The sequence below is a fragment of the Rhincodon typus genome, chromosome 15, assembly GCF_021869965.1.
Source record: "Rhincodon typus isolate 14 chromosome 15, sRhiTyp1.1, whole genome shotgun sequence".
Classification (NCBI taxonomy): domain Eukaryota; kingdom Metazoa; phylum Chordata; class Chondrichthyes; order Orectolobiformes; family Rhincodontidae; genus Rhincodon; species Rhincodon typus.
In genome coordinates, this window is record NC_063346.1 from 47,584,313 (window position 1) to 47,607,104 (window position 22,792).

Here is a 22,792-nt window from a genome sequence, read left to right on the forward strand (position 1 = left end):
AATTAGTAAATTTTACTAATAAATTTTAGTGATGTATCACTTGTCAGCCTTCCAAATTAATATTTTAGTACAGGAGGATTTATCATATTCTTGGTGGGAAAGAATAACAAATGCTTTCTAATGACCTGGGAAGCATGCATAAATGTATACTTTTTTAAAAACACAGTGAATATGGGATCTATTAGTGGTTGGTGGTATTACAATGTGCAATACAGAAGAATCACATTTTATTTCAGTAATTAGTTTTGGAAAGATTGTTATCAAATCTTTGAATTTAAAGAAAGGAAGGGAATTTGTTAATGTCTGGTTAAGCACATTGTTAACATTGTTAATGTCTTTTCTTAAGGTTCAGAAGAAACAGGTTGGTGGCTGTTAATACTCTGAGCACATAGAGGAATCCTCTTCCAATTCCATTTTGATTTAACCCTCCCCGTCTCCCTACACGTCTCCTCACCTTTGGTGGTCTGCACTGCCCTTGCCAGGCATTGTACATAATTTCATTATTGGAAACATGGGTGATTTATTGGAGGCGTATAATGAGTAAAAAGTGCCACGGTTGATTTGGTGGTGGGGAGAAAAAATGTTCAGTTGTGTGTAAGAGCACTTCTGGTTATATATGAAAAGAAAAAACTAACATAGGAGGGCATGTTATGCAGTAGTAGTATCCCTACCTCAGAGCCAGGAGGCCTGGGTTCAAGTCCCACCTACTGAGAGGTGTGTCATAACATCCCTGAATAGGGTTGATTTTTAAAAAAAGCATAGATACGCCTTTTAAAAGTGGGTATGGAATATGAAGAGTAAGACTGAGAAAATTAATAAACTCTCTCCGCAAATATGTCTTTAATTTAAAACTTTAATAAATTTAATCTGTCCAATTGACTTGGAATCTATTAACAGTGGAAAAGTATTCTTACATTTTTCTCAGAATAAACAAAAATGAAAATCCTTATATTTGTTTTTATTTAAAAACCATTCAGATTTCCCTCCAGGAAATGCTGCATAGACAGATAACAGGCGATGTGTGTTTTGTTTTGTTAAATGTTCTGTTGTATTGTGGAGGCTCAGGTTCAGATCCTACCATGGTAGATAGTAGAATTTGAATTCAAATTCAATTTTTTAAAAATCTGGGATTAAGGTGAGCAAGAAGCCATTGATGATTGTCAGGAAAAACCCATCTGGGTCACTAAAATTCTTTAGGGAAGGAGATTTGCCATCCTTACCTGGTCAAGCCTACGTGTGACTCCAGACCCACAACAATGTGGTTGACTCTGAAATATCCCCTGGGCAATTAGGTATGGACAAAAAATATTGGCCTGGCCAGAAACCTCTATATCCTGTCAAAGATTTTTTTTTTTAAAAATGCAGTGGAAATGTTATCATAACAAAGATTCGTACAAAATGTTATTGTTCAAAACCTAATAAAGTCAGTTTTATTCTTTACAATCACAGGGCATTAGGACTATACTGTAAACTATTAATGTTTAATTAAAATTAAATTTTGGACCAGAAAGATTTGCAGTTTTAATGATAGGGATAATAAATGGATTTACTAATTGAGGCAAAGGGTATAGGTGAAATACTATTTAAGTACTTACCAAGGAAAAAGTACTACTAAAGTCATTGTGAGATTTGTGAATCAGCGTGGATTAATGAAGAGGGGGCATTAGAATAGCTGACTGTAGACAATAAAGTTGATAAGTCACCAGAACCTTATCTGGTGACACCGAGGACTGCAAAGGTACAGATTGCAGAGGCATTGGTCACAATCTCCCAGTCCACTTCAGATACAGGGTTGATACCAAGGTCTGGACAAAAGAAAATGTTCAATAAAAACCAAAAGAACTGCAGATGCTGGAAATCTGAAACAAAAACAGAAATTGCTGGAAAAACCCAGCAGTTCTGAGGCAGGGTCACTGGACCCGAAACGTTAACTCTGATTTCTCTCCACAGATGCTACGAGAAAATTTTCAGTTCTTATTTAAAAAAGGTGTGTGCATAAACCTGGCAGCTATAGGGAACTCATGTTTTACTGGGGTTAGGGAAAGCTTTTATAAACAATAATGGCTGGTTCCTCTTAAGCATTTCCCTTGTTACGTAGGGTCACCACAACATTGGTCAATTATCTTCATATCAATCAGTATTTTAAGATTTGATGGCAGCTGCTTTCTTTTGCCACAGCCAGATGCCCTTTCAGCCAGTGCTGTAAAAGTGGGGGCATTGTTTATCTTCACCCCCTTCTGTAATGTTCCAACACCATGATGGAACTTTTTCAGGGCTGTGCACTTCACAATTCTAGAGAAGCTGGCTTCTGAACAGCAAAATAAAAGCAAAAATGAAATCCAGCAGTGATTCTCCCTTCATGTAAGATCCAGGCATTATTTTCTGTCCCCCTTCCTATGCGTTACTAAGCTTCCCCTTTCAAATCCAGTTCAGGTCAGAAATTGCTATGAGTGTGAAATTGAACCAATCTCAGGAAATCTCACAGGATTTGGACCAGTGCACTTTGACTATGTGAAATGCTTGCCACTTCAAGGTTCTGCTGTATTATGTTGGAACTGAAAAATCTTCCTTCAAATGTCTAGGTGATAGTTTCCTTGTTACAGACTGGCGAATTTAAGATAGTGTTGGAGAAGTAACTGGTTAAAAATCTGCTAAAAGCATACAAACAGTATTGTGCGATTGAGATTCCTGTCCTATTTGACCATGTGTAATGGATTCAAATTCAAGTACAAATTTTGTATCAGCTAATAATGCAAAATATAAAATCTTACATTTTTAAAGAAACATGCTATTTTAAAAAAAACTCCTGCATCTAAGTAGATTGTTCATATGTTGTATACAATAGTATAAAGTGTGTGTCTGACAGTAAAAATCACGGTTGAAATTGGAAGAACCTGTTCAGCTGCAATAAAAATGCTCAAGCAAGTTTGTGAATCAGGAGATGTAATTACAGCTTAACTTAGTCCTAGCATTTTCTTCTATATTACAGTTAATTTTACAATTTAGAAGTAATAATTCTTACCTTCATGTAGTGGTTACGCAGATCTGGCAGCAACAATGGTGAGGTGGCAAGTCCGAGAACAAGAGTATGGTTGCCAATTATGTTTCTGGATCTGGAGGCATGCATCATATGACTGGAGCTGTTTTATTCCAAGATACATTATAAATGTTTCACTGTGTTTCACATCAGTGACTTTCAGGGCACAGTGATTTTATTTCCTAGTAACGACTTGTATTATTTTACATTAGAACTTGTCTGGTGGTTAATATCGCCAATGGAACAAACAAAAACAGAGTAAAACTGTCACTCCTCAACTCTGCATTTTTTAACAACCATGTGAGAATGGGTGAACTGGCATCCCTCTGTTTTAACGTCCTTAGTTGGTCACAAAGGTTTAAATTCTTTTTGTCCAAGGTTATACCTCTTTCCAGTTTATAAAGTAGTTAACTATTTTTGCTGTGAGCAATAACTGGTCAATCAACAAGGGCTTCTTGAGTAAAAAAAAATCAAATTAAATTAAGTTAAATCTGAGAAAAATAATAAAAAATGCAAAGTCAAGCATATTTTAATTTTTTTCCCTAAGAACTTGTACTGAAGAATCTGTACCTTGTACCTAAGATGGTGCCGTAAGAGGCAATTTGGAAACTATTCACTGTACTCATTTGAGTATGTGACAATAAAACTAACTCAATATAACCTTTGTATAGTCACTTATACCCACTCCCAAAACCCTACCCACATATATCTATAAAGTTAGAGGGGAATGCTACTGTGTACAAAGGAAGGTAAAAGAATATGTAGTTTAGAGTCCCTTGGTTATCTTTGAGGCATGAGGGTTTTCACCTGAGTCCAATGAGGCCAGTGCAGATATGATGCCACTGGCCTCCTTCTGGTTTCTTGGATGCAGTTAGTTTTAGCAAGTGTTAGTTATTGAAAATTTTGGTTCTTTGGTGAATTTTCTCAATTATTTCTGAGTGAACAGAATGCCAACATCTGTAGAGACAGAAAATGAAGACAACTACCTGCCAAAGTGCTGTCAGAACCTCCCTTGAAATGTTAGTTCCGTTTTGTATTTCCAAAACGTTCTTTGAATGTATCTCCTTGTGACAGCCATTGTTTCAACATCCAATAATTTTCATGTTAATTGTTTCTTGAGACTATGATAGGTTTGCATCTATTGCAACCTATCTTGTCGCACTCTGGGGACAACCCATTCTTATAAAGATTTTTGATGGCTAGTTGTCAGGAATCCCCTCGTGTATTTTGATATTGATAGGTTTGGGGGGGGGCGGGGGCGTTGTAGTTTAGTCCTTTCCTTTTCATAATTTGATTTGAATTTAAATATTTGTTCTAGCAATCAGGGGAGGCAATTGCTTAGTGGTATTATCGCTGGACTGTCAATCCAGTGACCCAGATAACATTCTAGGGACCTGGATTTGGATCCCGCCATGGCAGGTGGTGGAATTTGAATTCAATAAAATACCTGGAATGAGGAATCTAATGACCATGAATCCATTGTGGATTGTCAGAAAAACCCACCTGGTTCACTAATGTCCATGAGGGAAGGAGGCTGTCATCCTTACCTGGTCTGGCCTACATGTGACTCCAGACCACAGCAACATGGTTTGCTCTTAACCATTCAATCTGCAGTCTTAGTTAATGGTGTCATCCCCATATATCCATTAGATAACGACATGTAATGATTCCCAGTGATCCATTATTTATAGCATTAGAAGATAAGTACGAATAAGGCAAGCCTATACATACAGAATTAAAATACAGTCTCCATTAGAGCAAACAACTGGTTCTTAACTGATTCAAGGGTTTTGCCAACATAGTATTATCTTCGTGTTCTGATTACTGAGTATTCATTATTATGTGTCATAAGAAAATGTTCCTGATATTATTCATAAATTTATTGTTTTGAACCTGAGGGCTCTTGTTCTGGAGGTAACTTTTGTATTTGGTTTATTATCTTATGGGTTTCTATAAATTCACCTTTCAGATGCTTCCTTTATGTCTAGGCTTCTTTTGTAACTCAGAGCTCTGATTCTAAGAATCTCTCATGATTCTTCTTTGCACTGCTTCCAACACTTAAGCCTCAACTTCCTGTGACCTTACACCTATTACTTAAGTTGCATAATCCACCAATGTATTGGTCTCGGTGATTATCACTCTGCATTGTTTGAATATATTCATTATCTATATATTGACAATTATTATCAATTGATCAACCAAGATGCTTTCAAATTTCATCTTAAACTATTTCAAAACTATTCATGACGTATGAGTGTTGTCCGTTGATCTTTCCTGAGCACAGTGCTTTGCAACAAATTTCATTTGCCATTTCCACCTGTTTATGTATTCGTCTGATTCAGAATTACATAAATTGTTGGAACAAAAGATTGATAATTTGGATCCTTTTATACTAAAGCTTGGATTCAAAAGCGTCCCAGTACTGAAATGGGAGTTAACTCAATTGATAAGTAGGTACTAAGTGAATAAAATTGTACACCCTTGACTGGAATCTTGCTGAATATGATCTACTAGCATAAAATTGTTAATTAAGTAATGCTAATATAGCAACTTGGTAATGAACTGCACAATAATGGCTGCTACAAGAAAGGAAATTGCTATATTGGTTCAGGAGAAGCAACTCTTTTGAGATTGGGGTGATGTATTGTGGTAGTGAAATAGGGTGGCTTCACTGTATGGTAGCTCTAATGCCTGAGAATTATACCACTTGGAGCTACAAGTGTGCATCTTACCACAATTGAGTCCCTTACCTTAATTAACCATATTCTCCCGAAATGAAAAATCATCCAAATTAACAGATACATATGGCTGCAAGATTTCTTCTCAAAGCAGGAAAACTTGTCTAAGGAAAATAACTGGCGGCCAGCTAGCACAATTTGTACACGTATTTATTTTATGAATGTGTAATTTAGCAATGTTTTTAATGGGTGCATTTCTGTTTAATACCAGAACAGCTGAGACAATTAACCGCACCTTTTTTAGCAGACTATCTTTATAAATAAATTATGCAGTCTTGTAGTAGTTTTGAAATAAATTTGCAATGTTGGTATGTAAAACTAGTATTTCTGTAAGGAGCAGGGTTTGATAGTACAGATACAGGGGTGGATTTTTTTAGGCCTGCCCAGAGCTTTTAGAGGGAAGAGCAAGGAAACTTAACTGACTGAGAAGCAAAAATTCAGTTTCCCCACAGCAGATTAAAACTTTCCTATTAAGTTTTCAGAACCTTTTTAGTTTGATGGACTTTCCTGACCTGGAACTTTTTTGCATGCTTTGAATACTTATTAACACTCTAATCCACTGGAATTATGTTCACGGGTGCAATTTTGTTAGGCAAAAATGAGAAACAGGCATGCTCCCAAACCCCTTTCTATACATGTATATGTGCAGACTGAAAATGTACAGAAGTTTGCCAAAAAGGAAACCAGTTACAGCCATGCTACTTAAACAAGAAACCTTAGCATAGAGACAGAGCTGAGCCTTCACTCTGTTACGAGTGTCTTTAAGGTTATTGTTAAGTAAGAAGGATGAAACTTTATTTCTGATACTCTAAAGCACAGATCTGCAATCAAAGCTGCGATTTGTTTAGACAATCTGGTTTGGTAAAGTCATACACCAGCCAGCATGTCTAACTACTCAGTGCATGGAGGATCTGGCAGAAGACTGCTTCACTGCAATCAGCATTTGCAGCACAGTAAATAGGTAAGACGTGATAAAACGTAACTTGTTTGTTATGTTTGTGTCTGGTCAGTGCAGTGTTGTGACATCACACTGCTAATTGAATACATTATGTTGCAGATGCTTCTCATTTCCTGCTGACTGCAATACAGATGACAGTTTCCATTCAGGTGCAAAAGCACAAAATAAAGCTATTAATCACATCAACACCACAAATAACATAAAACAAAAATAAGAATCTTCATATGCTGCTGTCACTGATAGAGTGGTGCAGATCAGGACAAGCAAAACAGGCACTGTCCACTATTTTGTGAAACTTGCCTACAGAAACTGTCAAATTGTTCTTCGGCCTCTTGGAGTTTCTGCATTGCAGCTTAATGCAAGTCCAAACGTGAAACAAAACTTTGACCAGTGACCATATTTATTTGTAAATCAAGTTAGCTTATTTTTCATAAGATGTGACAAAATAGTGACGCATTATCAATTTAAACAAATAAAACAATTTTACCAAAAATCAAGCAAGGGTAGATACTGAAAATAAGTTTTGAGAAGAAAGGTTAACTAATGCACAAGTTCACTGAGGGCACAGCTGCTATTTAATACATTCAGTTTTGGAGTAAATTCCATGGAACCTCTTCCAAAATGAACGCACATAGTCTTTTTTACATAGATATCAATAAATAATTTCACATAACTATGTTAGCAATCCATGTACACTATTTGAACTAGATTGTGTCTCTTTGGGTGCAAGTCAATATATAAAATTTCTCTTTTACATGGATGTGGGAAGTAGAATTGAAATTCTTCTGTATATTACACATATAACTGAATTACACATTCTATGAGGCATTCTAATCTCTCATTTTCACACGTTAGTTATTGCTTGGCAGGATTTTTATTTTACATATTTGTTACAAACTGTAATCCTTTGATAGTATTGGAAGAAGACTTCATGTGAAGAAGTTGGTAAATTATAAAGGAATTAGGTTTTTCTAGTTCCAAATATGCTTATTTCCATGGAGACACACCATATTGAAATAACAGAAGGAATAAACTATTCTTAGTTTAAGATGTATTTTGTCTGCCATGTTACATTTTGCACATCATCTTAGACCATGAAATCGCCTGTTCCATTATACAGAGTAAATAATTTAAAAATTATCATCATTATTGTTGACTTAAAACTTTACAATCAGAACGTAAGCAAAACTTGATGACTATTTGCTTCAATATTAGTATTAAATCAGTTATTTGAAATGATGTACAATTGTGGTTTTTATAAATCTACTTACAATTGTCCACCCTGAGTTTAAACTGTATCATTATGTAATGACCTTATGTTGTTCAATATTAAAATAAATAAAATAATTTCATTACACCATTTCAATACAAAAATGTCTCCATGCAATTCAAAAATGTTCTAAGTTTAGTCCAATTTTGCAATGACAGCTACATTGTGCAGGAGTCGGAGTGGGGAGATGAGGCTATGTTGCATTTTGCAGTGGCTCCGACCCTCCAATTTGTTTTGGTTATTGGCACAGGAAAAACTTACTCAGAGAGCTTGTTCTGTGATACACTGGTGTTGGAGAATAACATGCAGTGAGACAGCAATACTTAAAGTAATGCAGTTCACTGCAAAAGAAAAAGATGTCCTAGAACGTAAACTAATTGCTCACAATGGCACAAATGGAAAAATGTAGGCAACCCAACTCCTTTTGATTGAATAACTGAGAGACCCCGTTACATGAGCTACAACATAACATAAGGAATATAACACAATACAATACAACAGAAAAAAGAAATGTGGGAGTTTCTGGAACATGGTAAAAGTGAGTATTCTCCTCAATTTTGCATTGACTAGCTCGCATATGTAAATTGAGATGTAAAGCATTGTACATAATTTTTTTTTTACATTAACTTTTATTCTATACCTAAGCTTCACAAAGAATGTCTTGTGATGTGATGGTTAATGTCTCTGAGTCAGCACCTCCAGGTTAAGTCCCATTCCAGGTTAAGTCCCATTCCAGGCCAAGGAAGATGCGTATATAATGTGGCCAAATGGATTCTGTGTATCAACTTGTAAATTTTTCTAACATATGCCCATGGTAGGCAATAAGAGTGAAACGAATTATCGGCAGCCTCGTATCAAAAAGAAATTGGAGCCTCCAACACAACTATCTGTAGCTCTACACTTTTAGTGTTGTTGGTGGGATGTGGCATTGAAAATATGTCATTGTTTTGGACCATTTCTGTGTGTTCACTCACCTTCTTAGTGGTTTTGCATCCAGAGCTTCAGGTCTTTGACTAACATGATGACCTAATCCCACCACTCTGATAAGTTTGTGTGGTATCCTCTAGGACCCCTGTGGATAAGGGTCACCTCTCCCACTCTTTTTTCAACCAAGGCTTTCAACCAAGTGTCAGAACATTTTAAGAACTCTGCTGTAAAAATATGCCATTCTTGTGACGACCTCACATCGAAATCACTTTAAATGTTTATTCTAGCATGTACTTCAATCAAAATGCCTCTCCTCTTTATGAGGTGCAAGTTGGTTTGAAGCTGTGAGAGATTCTCGCAATTTTGCATGCCCTGCCTAGGTGCCCAGCTGCTCAACTATCTGCTTGGTGCATACTGCACACCACAATCATTTAAATAAACTGGAATTGGAGGCAATGACTGTGGATTGATTGTGTTTTGTGATTCCTGTCTTCAGAGGTTTATAGCCATAAAGTTTAATGTGGGATCCTCTTTGATTATATACAAATCTTAAAATGCAACATGACTATTTTATAGTATTGCCTCATAAACCCCTTTCAAATTGCCCATTGCAAAAATGTATCTAATACAATGGTGGACGGACAATTAACTTTCTGTTACAATGTTCTTTTTTATTTTTATAGAAATGCTTCCCTCAAAAAGTGATTTTACATGTCGGTCATCCTTGGGTGGTACATCTAGATTGATGAGCTAACTCCCCCAGATTGTTACAGAAAATGCTGGAGAAACTCAACATTCCTTCCATTGCTTCGGAGACTTCCAGTTCTGATGAAGAGTCATATTGGACTCAAAATATTAACTCTGTTTCTCTCTCCACAGATGCTTCCAATCATGCTGAATTCCTCTAGCACTTTCTGTTTTTATTTCAGATTTCCAGCATCTGCAGTAATTTTCCTTATTGTATCATTAAATAGTTGATCACTTTCTGTTTCTTGCTTACTCCACCCTGTCACTGTCTTATTACCTGACAATTCACGCTCATGTCTGCCCATAATAGGAATGCATTGGAAACAAACTCAATTCTGTATTCAGGGCAATCACGCAAAGGAATTCCCAACATTCCAAACTTAGCAGTGATTGTATCAAACATTTTAATTTACTTATTAATGTTGGGAACAATGTTGATCACACAAGTAGAACAGAATACTGTACACATTCCTTTGCTAAACATAGCCAATTACACTTCTCTAAAAAGCACTATATAATTAAGATTTTCTGATATTTTCATAACATAAAATTAAGTGATTTACAAAACTATAATATCATGGCTCATCTTAATTCATGTTTCTTAAATTAATTAAAATTAGAGGTTTGTCTGTACATTACCAGACTTCTCAGATTGTTTCATGTTACATTGCGTTGAGGCAACCAAAGATTTCAGAGCTGAGACATAGGACGGTCTGTGGAATGGTGCAGGCCATCTGGTACTCAATAAGCCAGCAGCTGGAACTTGTCTGCTGTCACCTGCAGCAGACATAAGGGGCTGCAGCTCCTGCTGCTGAATAGACTCCATGGTGTCCTCATCAGCGCTTCTTTCAGCAGCTGTACAAGCTTCAGGAAACTGGAAATGGATGGGATGTCGTGGCACTAACAGGGCAGCCGATGTTGTGTGTTCATCCAGCATAAAGTTCGAGGTCTTTGGCTGAAACACTGTGTCAGATACAGTTGGTGAAACCAGGCTGTCCGTACTATGCTTCCAAGCATACTGCAAATCAATTGGCACAATCTTGTTGGTTTCTGAAGACACACAGGCTGTAAGCTCACCCTGATCACCTTTCCAAGGAAGCTCTTTTTCAGCAGAAGTAGGAGATGGTGGGATAATGCTAGGGCTTTGAGGATATTCCAAATTACCTGTGGATATAAAATTTAATAAAATACATGCTGAGACACTAAAAATGGTTCTGATTGGCATTCTTAAAAAATGAATTTTTACTATAGAAATTTTTTGTCAAAATAAATAAAATGCCATTGATGGTAAAACCGGTAAAGATTTGTTGTAAAGGCATTAATAAGATGACAAGTAATAGTCTTAGAGTACAAGTCAACATGGAGAAAATAAATATTCAACAAGTAAGAGATTCCAGACAGATCAACACTGATATAAGATAATAGAAGAGAATAAAACAGTTGGGTTGTTAGCAATACTGAAGAGTTTCAGAAATGTGAGTAAGTTCAAAAAATATAAACTGAAAATTTTGTAATACATCGGCTACATTAATGGCAAAATAGCAGTGGATTTATTATGTACGTTGTCATTTTCGTGTAAACTGTTCTGCAATCCCTATAAGCTTATGTCCAATTTGTGCTGCTCCACTTGTTAGTCTCACAGAAAACAGCATCTTGACTCAGCTTGAGTTTGAAGCATATGCTTTGCGCATTTATTATCAAATTAACCCTTTTAATGTTAGGGTTTGTGTCACTACTGGGTAGTGCTCTGTATTCAATTCCCATTCCAGGACTTTGCAATCAGGGAAGAAGTGTTTATGACATGACTAAGCAGCTGAATAATCAATCTGCTGAACTTTGCAATATGCCCATTCTGGAGGGTAAGAAAAGACACTGCTGATTGGCCTTTATTGGCGACACTATACTTGCTAGCATGGCAACTTGCAGCAGAATTGCTCACGTTAAAGTGCTGAATGAACAGCTGAAATAGAAGAATACTGTTCAACCAATGCTGACCAGAAAGGAACACTGGAGTGTGGAGTCCATTCCTGTAGGGGGCAAATTGTTGTTAGTGGTTTTTAAAACATTTTGTTTTCACTTTTACACTTCCTTTCTCTTAATCTGTCTTTATTTCTCTTTCTTTTTAATATAATTTGACTGTACTTCAACTTATTTCCTTGTTTGTCATTCCTTTATTTCTTTCTCATGATTGTATCTAGTTGGTGAAAGAGGTAAGACCATTGGGCCTGCAATTCACTAGTACCTGGGAGGTCCCAGTTTTCAGTCATTTGCTTGTACCTTAAGAAATTTCCAAAACATTTCGCAAGTTGGAGGGTGAGCAAAATGCCTCAGCAAATTCTGGCCCATTGTTTGAACAAGCACTCACACCCTGAAGGAAGATTTACAATAAGATCTTGATGATGAGTCGAGGAAAATGAATAGCTTAAGATTGCAAGTGCAGATGTAGAATTGTTAAAACTGATTTCTCCTATCTGAAATTGCAATTGACAGCCTTCTTGTAGACCATGCACATAGTTTTGCTCTCCATAAGGAAATGTTTTCATGTCGTGAGAAACCAATTCGCAACATCTGCAATGGTGATATCATAAGTAACAAACAGGAAACTCTTGTTATTTTTTTCCAAATGCTGCCTCTCCCCCATCTTCTCAAGACTTCCACTGGCAGGCACACTTCTTGTGCAACTGCAGAGATGTTCCCTGGCAAATGTTGCTTTCTTATATTAAAAAATGGTGTATTTTATCTGTACATCTGGTTACCTCTTGAAAAAATTCAATCAAGTTGGTCAGACATGACCTGCCCTTAAGAAAACCAAACTGACTATTCTTGATTAATCCCTGCCTCTTCAAATGCAGATTAATTCTGTCCCTCAGAATTACTTCCAATAGTTTCCCCACCACTTGGGTTGGACTGACTGGCTTGTAGTTTCCTGGTTTATCCCTTGCTGTCTCTTTGAATAGGAGTACTACATTGGCTGTCCCCCAGTCCTCTGGCACCTTTTCTGCGGCCAGAGAGGAATTGAAAATTATTGCCAGCACCTCTACTACTTCTTCCTTTGCCTCAATTAACACTGTTCCCCAACCCTCTCCTACGGTACAGCAAATGACCCTGGAAAGATATTTATCCTGGTCCCAATCAGGTGTAAACTGCACAGCATGTGCAGATCCCACCTTCCCAAAAACTAGGCTAATGCCCCAGAATTCTGATGCCCATCCTATGACATCAGCTTCTCCTATTCCTATACTTGCTAGCACATGGGACTGGGAATAATGCTGAGGCTACTGCTTTAGAGTTCCTGCCTTTAAATCTCCTACCTATTTCCGTGAAATCTACTTTCAGGATCTTGTTCCCATGCCTTTCCAAGTCAGCGGCACTAGCATCGACCATAATCTCTGGCAGATCACTGTTTCCCAGATGAATGTCCCTTGGGCAAATCTTTTACCTTGGCACCAGGTAGCAATATACCATCCTGGAGTCAATTCAGCAGTCACAAAAAATGCTGTATGATCCCCTGACTATGGAATCCCACATCACTATTACTCACTTACTGTAGATTTGTTCATCTGTGATATATGGTGTGTTCATGACTTAACACATACTGTAGCATGTACACTCCACTTGGCTGAGCTGACCTGCCATCATGTAACTTTAAAAGCTACTTATTACAATTAGTATAGTAGAAAACACATGGATAGGGCCCAATTACTGGAGGCTGAGAAAGGTAGAAGAAAAGAAACCCTCCAAGGCCTCTAACTCACCAAATTCCCACTTTGTACTTGCAACAGCTTTTGAGGGAACCCTCTATTTAAGCTTTGTGAAAATAACTGACAAGCTTCAAAAACTGGATTAAACAAGCCACAAATTAATTAGTTATAGCTTCACTTAGAGCTTGTATACCTCTGCACTGGAACTTCTTTTAGCTTCAAATGTAATATCTTGTTGTTGCTACATTAAAGGAAAAACTAAACATTAGTTAACAATTACCCATTCAGTCTATTACACTCCTCAGCTCCCAGAATAGACAAGGCACCTCTGCTTCAATATAAACTGTTCTTTTAGTTTAACAAATTATAGAATCCCTACAGTGTGGAAACAGGCCCTTTGGCCCAACAAGTCTACACTGAACCTCAGAGCATCCCACCCAAACTACACATCCCTGAACACTACAGGCAATTTAACATGGCCAATCCACCTAACCTGTACATCTTTGGACTGTGGGAGGAAACCAGAACACCCAGAGGAAACCCATGCAGACACAGGGAGAATGTGCAGATTCCACACAGACAGTCACCTGAGGCTGGAATTGAACCTGGGTCCCTAGCACTGTCAGGCAGCAGTGCTAACCACTGTGCCACTGTGCCACACTGGAATTACTGGAAAATGAATGAGATTTGGATTTGTTTGCATGCATTAGACAGTCACTTCATCAAGAAGTTTGTGAACAGTCACACTATCCTGAAATTCCCTTCATCATAGAGGCTCCCTCTACCTCTATCTTTCTTTCCCGATTCACCGAGACAGAGGCTATCCTCAAATATTTTCTGAACCCCCTGCTCCAGCAGATCTCTTTGAACTGTTTCATTCTGCTTGCCTCAATTGAAGCTCATGTCTGATCATTCAGTCTATCCTGCAGGTGGGAATTCCTGTTCGAATGCAATACTGAGGATTCTTACCTGAAATCCCAGGACAATTAAGCAGATTTAGATCTGAGCAGTTTCTGTAACCAACAGCATCCAAATTAACCTAGGAAACCATCAAACGGTGACCAAAAGCTTTGAAAAAGCTTCTAACTCAAAAAGGAGCTCGTGAACCATGTTTTACAAGCACTATGACAATAGACTGGAAGACTCCAGATGGCAGCATAATGCATGCCTTGGCCAAACAGTGTGAGCACTAGCATTGGCAGTCAGGAGTCGGGACAAACCTACAACACATCAGAGACATTCTACTTCAATGCCAACTCAAAAGCAGTAGTGGTGTAAATACAGCAGGGTGAGAGGTCCTGGAAACTGAGGGCATCAATTTAGCCTGGGCTGCGTTAACTACATATTTGGGAGCTGGATTTCTCAGGAGCATCAGAGACCAAAGGCACTGAGACTACAGCAATCTGAGGACCAACAGAAGTTTCAACTTCTGGGAGGAATGCTTCCTTAGCACCCTCCAACCACCCAGCCCATACCACCCACATGGGAAGCAGACACATAGGAACACTTCCACCACCTGCAAGTTCCCCTTCAAGCCACACACCATCCTGACTTGGAAATGTATTGCTATTCCTTCAGTTTTGCTGAGTCACATTCCTGGTACTCCATTCCTGACAGCACTGTGGGTGTGCCAATAGCACGTTACCACAGTGTTTCAAGATCTCCGCTCATTTGCTCTGAAGGAAAATTAGGAATGGGCCATAACTGCTGGCCCAGCCAATGGTACCCAGATGTCTTGTGGACAGATGAGGTTAGCCATCAGACAGCACCTACAATTGGAAGCTCAGCTTCCTGCAAATGTTACAGCAGTAGTGTCAGTAAAAGGCTGTGTCTCTCAGGGAGGTGGTCACCGATACATGTGCCATGGTTGAGGTTGAACTGAGCCCAAAGGTAGGTAGTAGGCATCCAATGTCTGTGGCATGAGGCCATGCAAGAGTCAACTCACATGCACCATGGCATTCCACAGACAGGTTGCAATGCCTCTGCCAGGCAATGCTGCTGCCTAGCTACTGCCATGGCTGGGCATATCCTTTATACCAAACTCACATGGACGCCAAGTGACTTGTAAGGCTGTAAGACTTGTAAAGCTTAATCTGGTGAGCTCATCTTGGCTGAAAACATACAGGCATTCACCCTTTTGCCACACTGCTGCCGAGTTCCAGGTACCATCCCATCATTAATGTCCTCCTCTGCGAACACTGTCCATTTTTGCTGGAATCTACAAGGCCCATCTCCTCCTCCCATTTCTGGGGAAGCGGATCTTTTCCATCATCACCAAAGCAGCCTACAGGAATCACTGAAAATGGGGTCACCTGGAGTCTTCCCCTGGTCATTTCCTGTGCTGTTCTTCCTCAGGGCTTCATTGTAGGTAAAGGGATCGTCAGCATCTGGCAACCCTATAAGCATGTCAGCAGTATGGTCTTACCCTCCTCTGTTAACAAATGCACCCTTCATCTCTGCCTTTCTCTTCAGTCATACAGGCATTTTTACCCCATAAGCAACACTTCCTTCCTGGTTCATAGTGACATTTTCTGCATTTCTTTCCTTTCCCTCGTTCTCCTATGCATTGCCCATCCTTTCCCACCCTTCAATCCCAAGTTGATGCTGACACCTTTCACACACCCTCCCATAGTTCACCCTCTCTTTTCCAACTGGCACGATTCTTCGCCCTCAGTGCTGCTGCTCACATCTGACCTCAAAATTGTCACGAGAATCCCTGTTCACAGCAATATTTCATACCTCAGTAGGCTGAAGTGGAAATATTTTCACTGCCTCAAAGGTATTTGTCAATGAGTGCACTTGTAAATCCAGTTTCTTCTCCTACATTAAGATGATTGTATACAACAACAACACTTTAAAATTACAACTTCATACTGTACTTCAGTTATACGGCAACTGGTTTGTACTCAAAGGGGCGTAAGATGGCCTGCTGCAGGTGATATTCAGGTGCCAGACCTGGGCCCAAAGTCCAAAATATATCTCTGCGTTTTGGGCCAATATGCACCCAAAAATAGTTTGTATTAGTCCAAATGTGGGTGTGTAACTTTCGCCTCAGCCTATTATTAAATCTCGTTGTGTATTTAAAATGCAACTGTTTTAAAAAGCAGAATGAAAAACTGAATACATACTTCCCACCAACTGCTAACAAGTCTAGAAAAGTCTTCAGTTTGGTGAAACTAGCTTGTCGTGAAAATAACAATCTTTCTTTTGCAAATTTTACACCACTAGCAGGATATTCAAAGAATCCAAATACATAGCTTTCAGCTTAATCTGTTTTGAAGTTCAGGTTGTTTTTTTTTCATGCAATAGCCTGATTCAAAAAAAGTTGCAACCATTGGAAATTAAATAGTAAAATATTCTACTTTTTAAATGGATATTAGTATAGAGTGTAATTGAAATGTCTTAGAATGTATCATATTTTTGCTGCTCCACAAAAGATAGTTGAGGAAGAAAAGCAGAAGGAGCTCCAGATTGCAGAAAAGGAAGGAGGTGAAGATAGTTGAGCCTTAGCAGGGGAAAATAATTCATAATTGCATTATTTACTGTTGATCTGCTGACTGTTGCTCTTTTGATTCAGTGGACAATTGTGAATCTGTTGAATTAGTTCTTATCTTGTGAAGATGAACGAGGCTGGGTCGCACTTGTTGAGCACTCTGTGATAGGATGGGTTCATCATTCTGATATTTCCAAGGGGGTTCCTTCTTGAAAACCTCCGATTCATTGCCATCACTGGTGTGGCTAGTGACTGAAACAAGACTGAATTATCCTCAAAAGAGTTTCACAACGCCAGAAAAAAGAAGATGGACAGGCAAAATATGGGATTGCTTATTTCTCAATTTAAAATAAAACAAACATTGAAGATTAATTGCCAGTAGTGGTATAAGAGGTACAGAGCATTGAGCAACTTTTACTGCAGATTCAAATGGTTGGTAATTGTGTTGTTTCTGCTCTCAGTTGCAAAGGTAGAGGGAAAGATAGAATTCAAATACAAGGTTGGTATCACCTTTCACTAGGCCACTAGTGTGGGCCCACTATCCAATTTTGTTTAGACCTGGTTAATACAAGAATTGGAAACTTTTTAAAAAGTAATTTGCTGCTGCTTTCGGCTGTTGGAAAGTCTGGCTACTGCCAGCAGTATTTAGTTACCACCACTGGGAAAACAGAGCTTAATGAGGAAATGATCAAATATGAGGAACTTCTACTGTACTGTTTCTAAGTTGCGTTTACGGACCATGTGGTTCAACTTCAAACATGAAGATCATGGTATGGTAGGGGACAATTGACAATTCAAAAATTGAAAAAAACTTATATTTTTGAATGGAATTTAGGAGAAAGGGCAACTGGCACTTTTTACGTTTTTATGGTTATTCTGAAACAGATCTTGGTGAAGTTTTTTTTTCTGTTCACAAGGTGCAACAAAATCTTGTGTATTTATTTTGAATTACACGGTGCAATTAGAAATATCCCCTGTCCCCATTCTGGGGGGATATTGGAAAATCTTAAGCATGGCAACAAAATCCTTGCAGACATATGAACAGGACGTATGAATAGTGACTTCAACTTATTCTCTCTTAGCAAGCGTTTTCAGTTATTGATGTAGTAACCACATTATTTTTGGAGATGATCTGAATGCTTAGTATGGGCGCATAACATAAATCTCCCTAATCATTATTTTGGGCAAATTTGACTCTTTAATTCATTAGTAGCAGAAATCACACTTGCTAATAACGAGGTCTTTACATCACATTCCCACAAGGGATAAAAGAATTGTAGAGTAAGGGAAATTACAGGGTAAGTAACACGGAAAATAAAATAAAGGGAATGTGCTCCCATACTGCCCAAGCATGGAGTGCCATATTTTATGGCGGTGAATATGAATGCTATGGCTTTGACAGGTAGGACATGTTTAAATTGGGCACCCACTGTTAATCTAGGAACATGATTCAAAATTCACTATTTTTCCAGGGATCAGAAAGCCTGGCATTAAAAGGAATCAAGAGCTGTTGTCTTCATAGTAAATGCTAATTCCAGCATCTCTAGAGGCCATGCAGGGAAAGCTTGAGTAATCCCATTGGCTCCTCAAAGTTTCCTTTGAGCTTAACCTCTTTCTTCCCTCATCTGCCACATTTGCCAACCTGCTCACCACCCTCGTGGCAGTCCACATTGGTGAGCTCCCCCTTTCTGTTTGTTTTGGCAGGAGCTTTGCCATCCCAATCTTTGCTGAATATTTCAGCCATTTACAGCTTCCCTGATACTTTCTCTGATTCCTGATAATGATCTGGACTGAAAGGTCCAATTTGCTTTGCAAATCCATTTTGTACCTGAAATTTTCCTTTCTTGTAAATTGTCATTCACTGTTCTTGCCATAAAAGTGATGCCCTCGTCATCCTCCTGTTCTTTCATCTTCATAGATTTATCCTTTTCTTCATCTTCCGAGTCAACTTCTACAAAAACTGGCACTAGGAGCAATGGAAAGAAAGTTTTAGCAGCTCCAGTGGTCTGTATTTTAGTGTTAAATAAGGAAGAATCTAAAATCCATTCATTCACGTGCACACAAGCTGATTGAGGATGACAGGACTTCAGGTAAACTTTACAAACAGTGGACCTTAACTACCACATGTTTCAGTAAAACATTACCTCAGCTCTGTGCTACTGCTCAGTCTCATGTCTGGTTAAGTGGGTAAATGTATCAGCTGTGCTAGAGTTAAGCCATAGGATTGGGAAGATGCTAGATGTGGCATGTTGGCTCAAACCTTCCGATTAAAGCAACAGCAATTGCATCCATCACTGATCAGTCAGAGAATTGTGCACTTTCCCAGTTATGTTTAAATTTCTGATGCAGACAAGTCCCTCAGCACAGAAATCCATACAGACACCTGCGAGGAGAATCAGTGCAGAAGAAGAGGATTCCTTATTTAACAACACTAGCTAGCTGCCTTGTGGTAAGTTTAAATAACTAGTGTGAATATCAGTGAGTAGGCAGCTGATGTGAATGAGTCGATTAACAGACAGTTGAGGTGGGTAGGGTGGGTAAGGTGGAGTGAGTGAGAAGCTAGGTGGTATTCAGGCCTGATTGGGAGGGGGATCCAGGGTAGGAGTTGGTCAGATCATGGCACGGTTGGGCTAGTCAGGTGATAGAGGTTGGTCAGATTGGATGGGGAGGGGTAGTTGTTGGGGGTGGGTCAAGAGTTTGTCAACAAGACAATGTGGGGGATCAGTTATGTAGTTGCCCAGGAATTAGAGTAGGATTTTTCTGTCTAACATTTCCTGGGTAGCTATGTAGGTGAACAATGCAGAATTACTGAAATCTTCAAGTAACTCAGAATCGGAGCACCCTCTGGATTAGGAGACTTGCCCATCAGAAGTTCAGACCTCTTGCTCAATATTCATAGAGATTAGCATGTTGGGACTTTCACCGGTTCTAATGTGTATCTTTGGTCGTACATCTCAACACTGACAATCTGAAGATTGGAAGATTATCAAATTATCTCAGCGAGGTTTGGTGAGAGGAATTGGCTTCAGCACTAGTGAGCTACAAAGAAAGAACCAGGCAAAGGATTTCAGCCCTGACTGTGATACTGAAGCCCAGGCTAGAAAATGAATTAGTGCAGATAGCAAATGAGGTAAGAATCAAATTAATCACTGATGCTCTTCGAGTTCAGTTAGAAGTTGCTATCTGTAGTAAGACATCAAGAATATCTTCTTAGTCAGCTATTGAAATTGTAACCCTGTGCTTTTCTGTGCCTATTAGAAAGGAAGAGTTTTGGAAGAAAGAATAACATTCCTTCCTTTGGCCGATTTGAAGATGAAAGGAGAACTTGCAAATTGTAGCAATACTATATGCATTTGCTTCAACCAGTTCTGATTCTTATTTTTGTGTTTATTGAACCCATTTTCCTCTCATTTCTGGATCAACTCTGCTCTTTTTACAGAACTTTTTATTCACTTGCTGTGTCCTCAGGCCATGTCTACTGAAGCCTTCCAGAACACAGTCTAGTCTCTTTCCTTAATGCTACCTGCAGCTCTCTTCTTTGTATTAATTTATCTTATACTAGAGGAATTTAGAACTCCATATGTCAAAACTGTGTTTTTTACTGATAATCAACACGTTTTGAATTGAATACCGCAACAAAATTGAAGAGGTCATACTCGAGAATCTTCATTCTATCATCTGCTAACATCACTCTGTGCAACTTGAGATATTTTTTACCATCTCTATGCCCGAGGAAAGCTGCCACATAAGCAACAGTTTGGGTGATTGGCATTTATTTCACCATATCCTCCAGCAAGCTTAATCAACAATTGAATAGTTGTCACTGCAAATCCAAGTTGTCAAACTATCATAGGTTTTATAAATGAAATATAGAAGTGTTGCCTACTGGCAATAAATTTGTTCCCAGTAACCTTTTTCTGACAGGTGAATAAGTTTAGTTATATCCTGTCACTGCAATCCAAAATCAAAGTGAAATACAGTGTGACATGTTGAATATGCCAAAATAGAGAGCATGGATTAAAACCAGGAAAAGGCAAATTCAGTACTGTTAGGAGTTTATTCCACAGAGAGTGAACAACACTCTGTGGAATGAATAAGTAGTGGCAAAGTCTCTGCTGTTACTTAATGAACAACTTGATTGAACAGTGGATGGATTGTATGATCCTTCTTGATGAATCAACTAATAAGGAAACATTCCTCATCTAAACTGTATTTAAAATGTGATATGAAAAGGTAAAAATAGCACTATTAAAACTAGCTTTACTTTTCCAACATCTTTGCATTAATTTTGTCCGAAAGTAGACAATCAAGACTTAAGGAGCAAGCTCCTGTTCCTTCTGCAGCTGGGTGCTGGTCAGGTGACCCACAGCTGAGAAAACTGCACCACCAGCAATGGCTGACACTTTGAGATCCCTTCTGGATATAACAGCCAAAGGATTACCTCCCATTGTCCCTGAAAAAGAGGGACCTATCATTTTGTGGCCTTCAAGGTTCTTCTGCCTGCCTCCCTCTGATATTCCAAATAGAGAGAGAGAGAGAGAGACTCTGGATGCCTGGCCCACAGCTATCTTCTCCCAAATAGCCCTCAAGATTGGTGACTTTCTACTGCTAAGGGAAACAATGAAGCAGGAGGGCAGATGATGCCTCCTATTACTTGTGCTGGTGTGTATAGCTGTAAATTCTCAGACTCCCCCTCACCCTGCCACAGAAACCTGAAAATGTGGTTATAGTTTTCAATGTCTCCCTCCTCTCCTTTCTGCTTAGGTCCAATGCAGGGGAGAGGAAGACTGCTCTCATGATGTTTTTAGATTGTGAAGAAAACAATAGTCTATCTCTTCAAATATAGCTGGAGATTGCATCTAAATTCTTCCCCCTACAATATAATGAGTATATAAAACTGTGTGAACCAACCAAGTTGATTAATTCTTTTAAATATAACCAAACTAATATTTAGTATTTAGCTAGGAAGATGATAAACATTGTAAATGTATACATAGAGACATTATTAAATGTTGTAAAAATAATGTCATGGAAATTCATTAACAGGGGTTAGATATTCTGAAGTTACGCATGTTCACCTCTGAGAAGGGCAGGAAGAAACTTTGCAGAAGATTCCTCAGAAGACTGAATTAAGTTGCAAAACAGAAAACCATACATTATCATGCATTGGAAATGTATTATTCTTCCTTCATCGTTACTGGGTCACATTCCTGGAACTCCCTCCGTAATAGTACTTTGGGTATATTTACACATCACTGATGGCAGCTGAACACTTCTCAAGGGCAATTAGTGATAGGCAATAAATGCTGGCCTAGCCAGCAATGCGCTCATCTTTTATATGATTTTTCTTAAAATCTACAACATTCATTTATGTGCACCAATTCATACCACTGAAATGTCTAAATCTGTGCCTTTGGAATACATGGAAAACTCTACTTGTTTGCAAGAAGGATAAGGGGTAAGGTAGATGACAGTGCGTAAGTCAACCTTTGATATATTCTAAAAATGTTCCAATTTGGAACGACTTACATTTCACATTTTGAAATGTGAAAAGCACTGGTAATTCATGATAAATTAATGTGACATGGTTTACTGCATAAATAAATTATGAAAATACACCTTTAGCCACAAGGAAAGCATTTTAAAAATTCCTCAGAACGGAGGAAGGGTCATCAGACCCAAAACGTTAAAATGTGTCAATTTCATTGTCCTTAAAATCTGATGCAATCAGTCCATTGAATTACCTCAGAGCTGCTTTGGCATTGACACCATTGTAAAGAATCATTCTGGGTCATATTTGATGCTACTGGTTTCAAAATAATCCTTCCGTAATAAAACATCTTCTTCTCCATCCACTGAACTCGATAATCTGCATCTTTGAATGATCCGATTGATGCCAGTTTGTGCGCTAAAATTACCCC

The 22,792-nt window shown here is 38.5% G+C and overlaps 1 protein-coding gene across 2 annotated transcripts in view; it reads right to left on the reverse strand.

The window, feature by feature from the left end:
• Positions 1-7,191: 7,191 nt before the first annotated feature.
• LOC109917994 (sodium/hydrogen exchanger 5-like) overlaps positions 7,192-22,792 on the reverse strand; it is a 229,057-nt gene continuing 213,456 nt past the window's right edge. The window contains exons 15-17 of one of the 2 annotated variants that reach the window (XM_048605597.1): positions 18,700-18,837; positions 16,922-17,123; positions 10,731-10,841 (exon numbers count right to left, since the gene is read on the reverse strand). In XM_048605597.1, the coding sequence (XP_048461554.1) occupies positions 10,838-10,841; positions 16,922-17,123; positions 18,700-18,837 (344 nt within the window). In that variant the 3' untranslated portion in view covers positions 10,731-10,837. Of the gene's footprint in view, positions 10,842-16,921; positions 17,124-18,699; positions 18,838-22,792 lie in introns of both variants that reach the window. The other variant, XM_048605598.1, reaches the window with a different exon arrangement.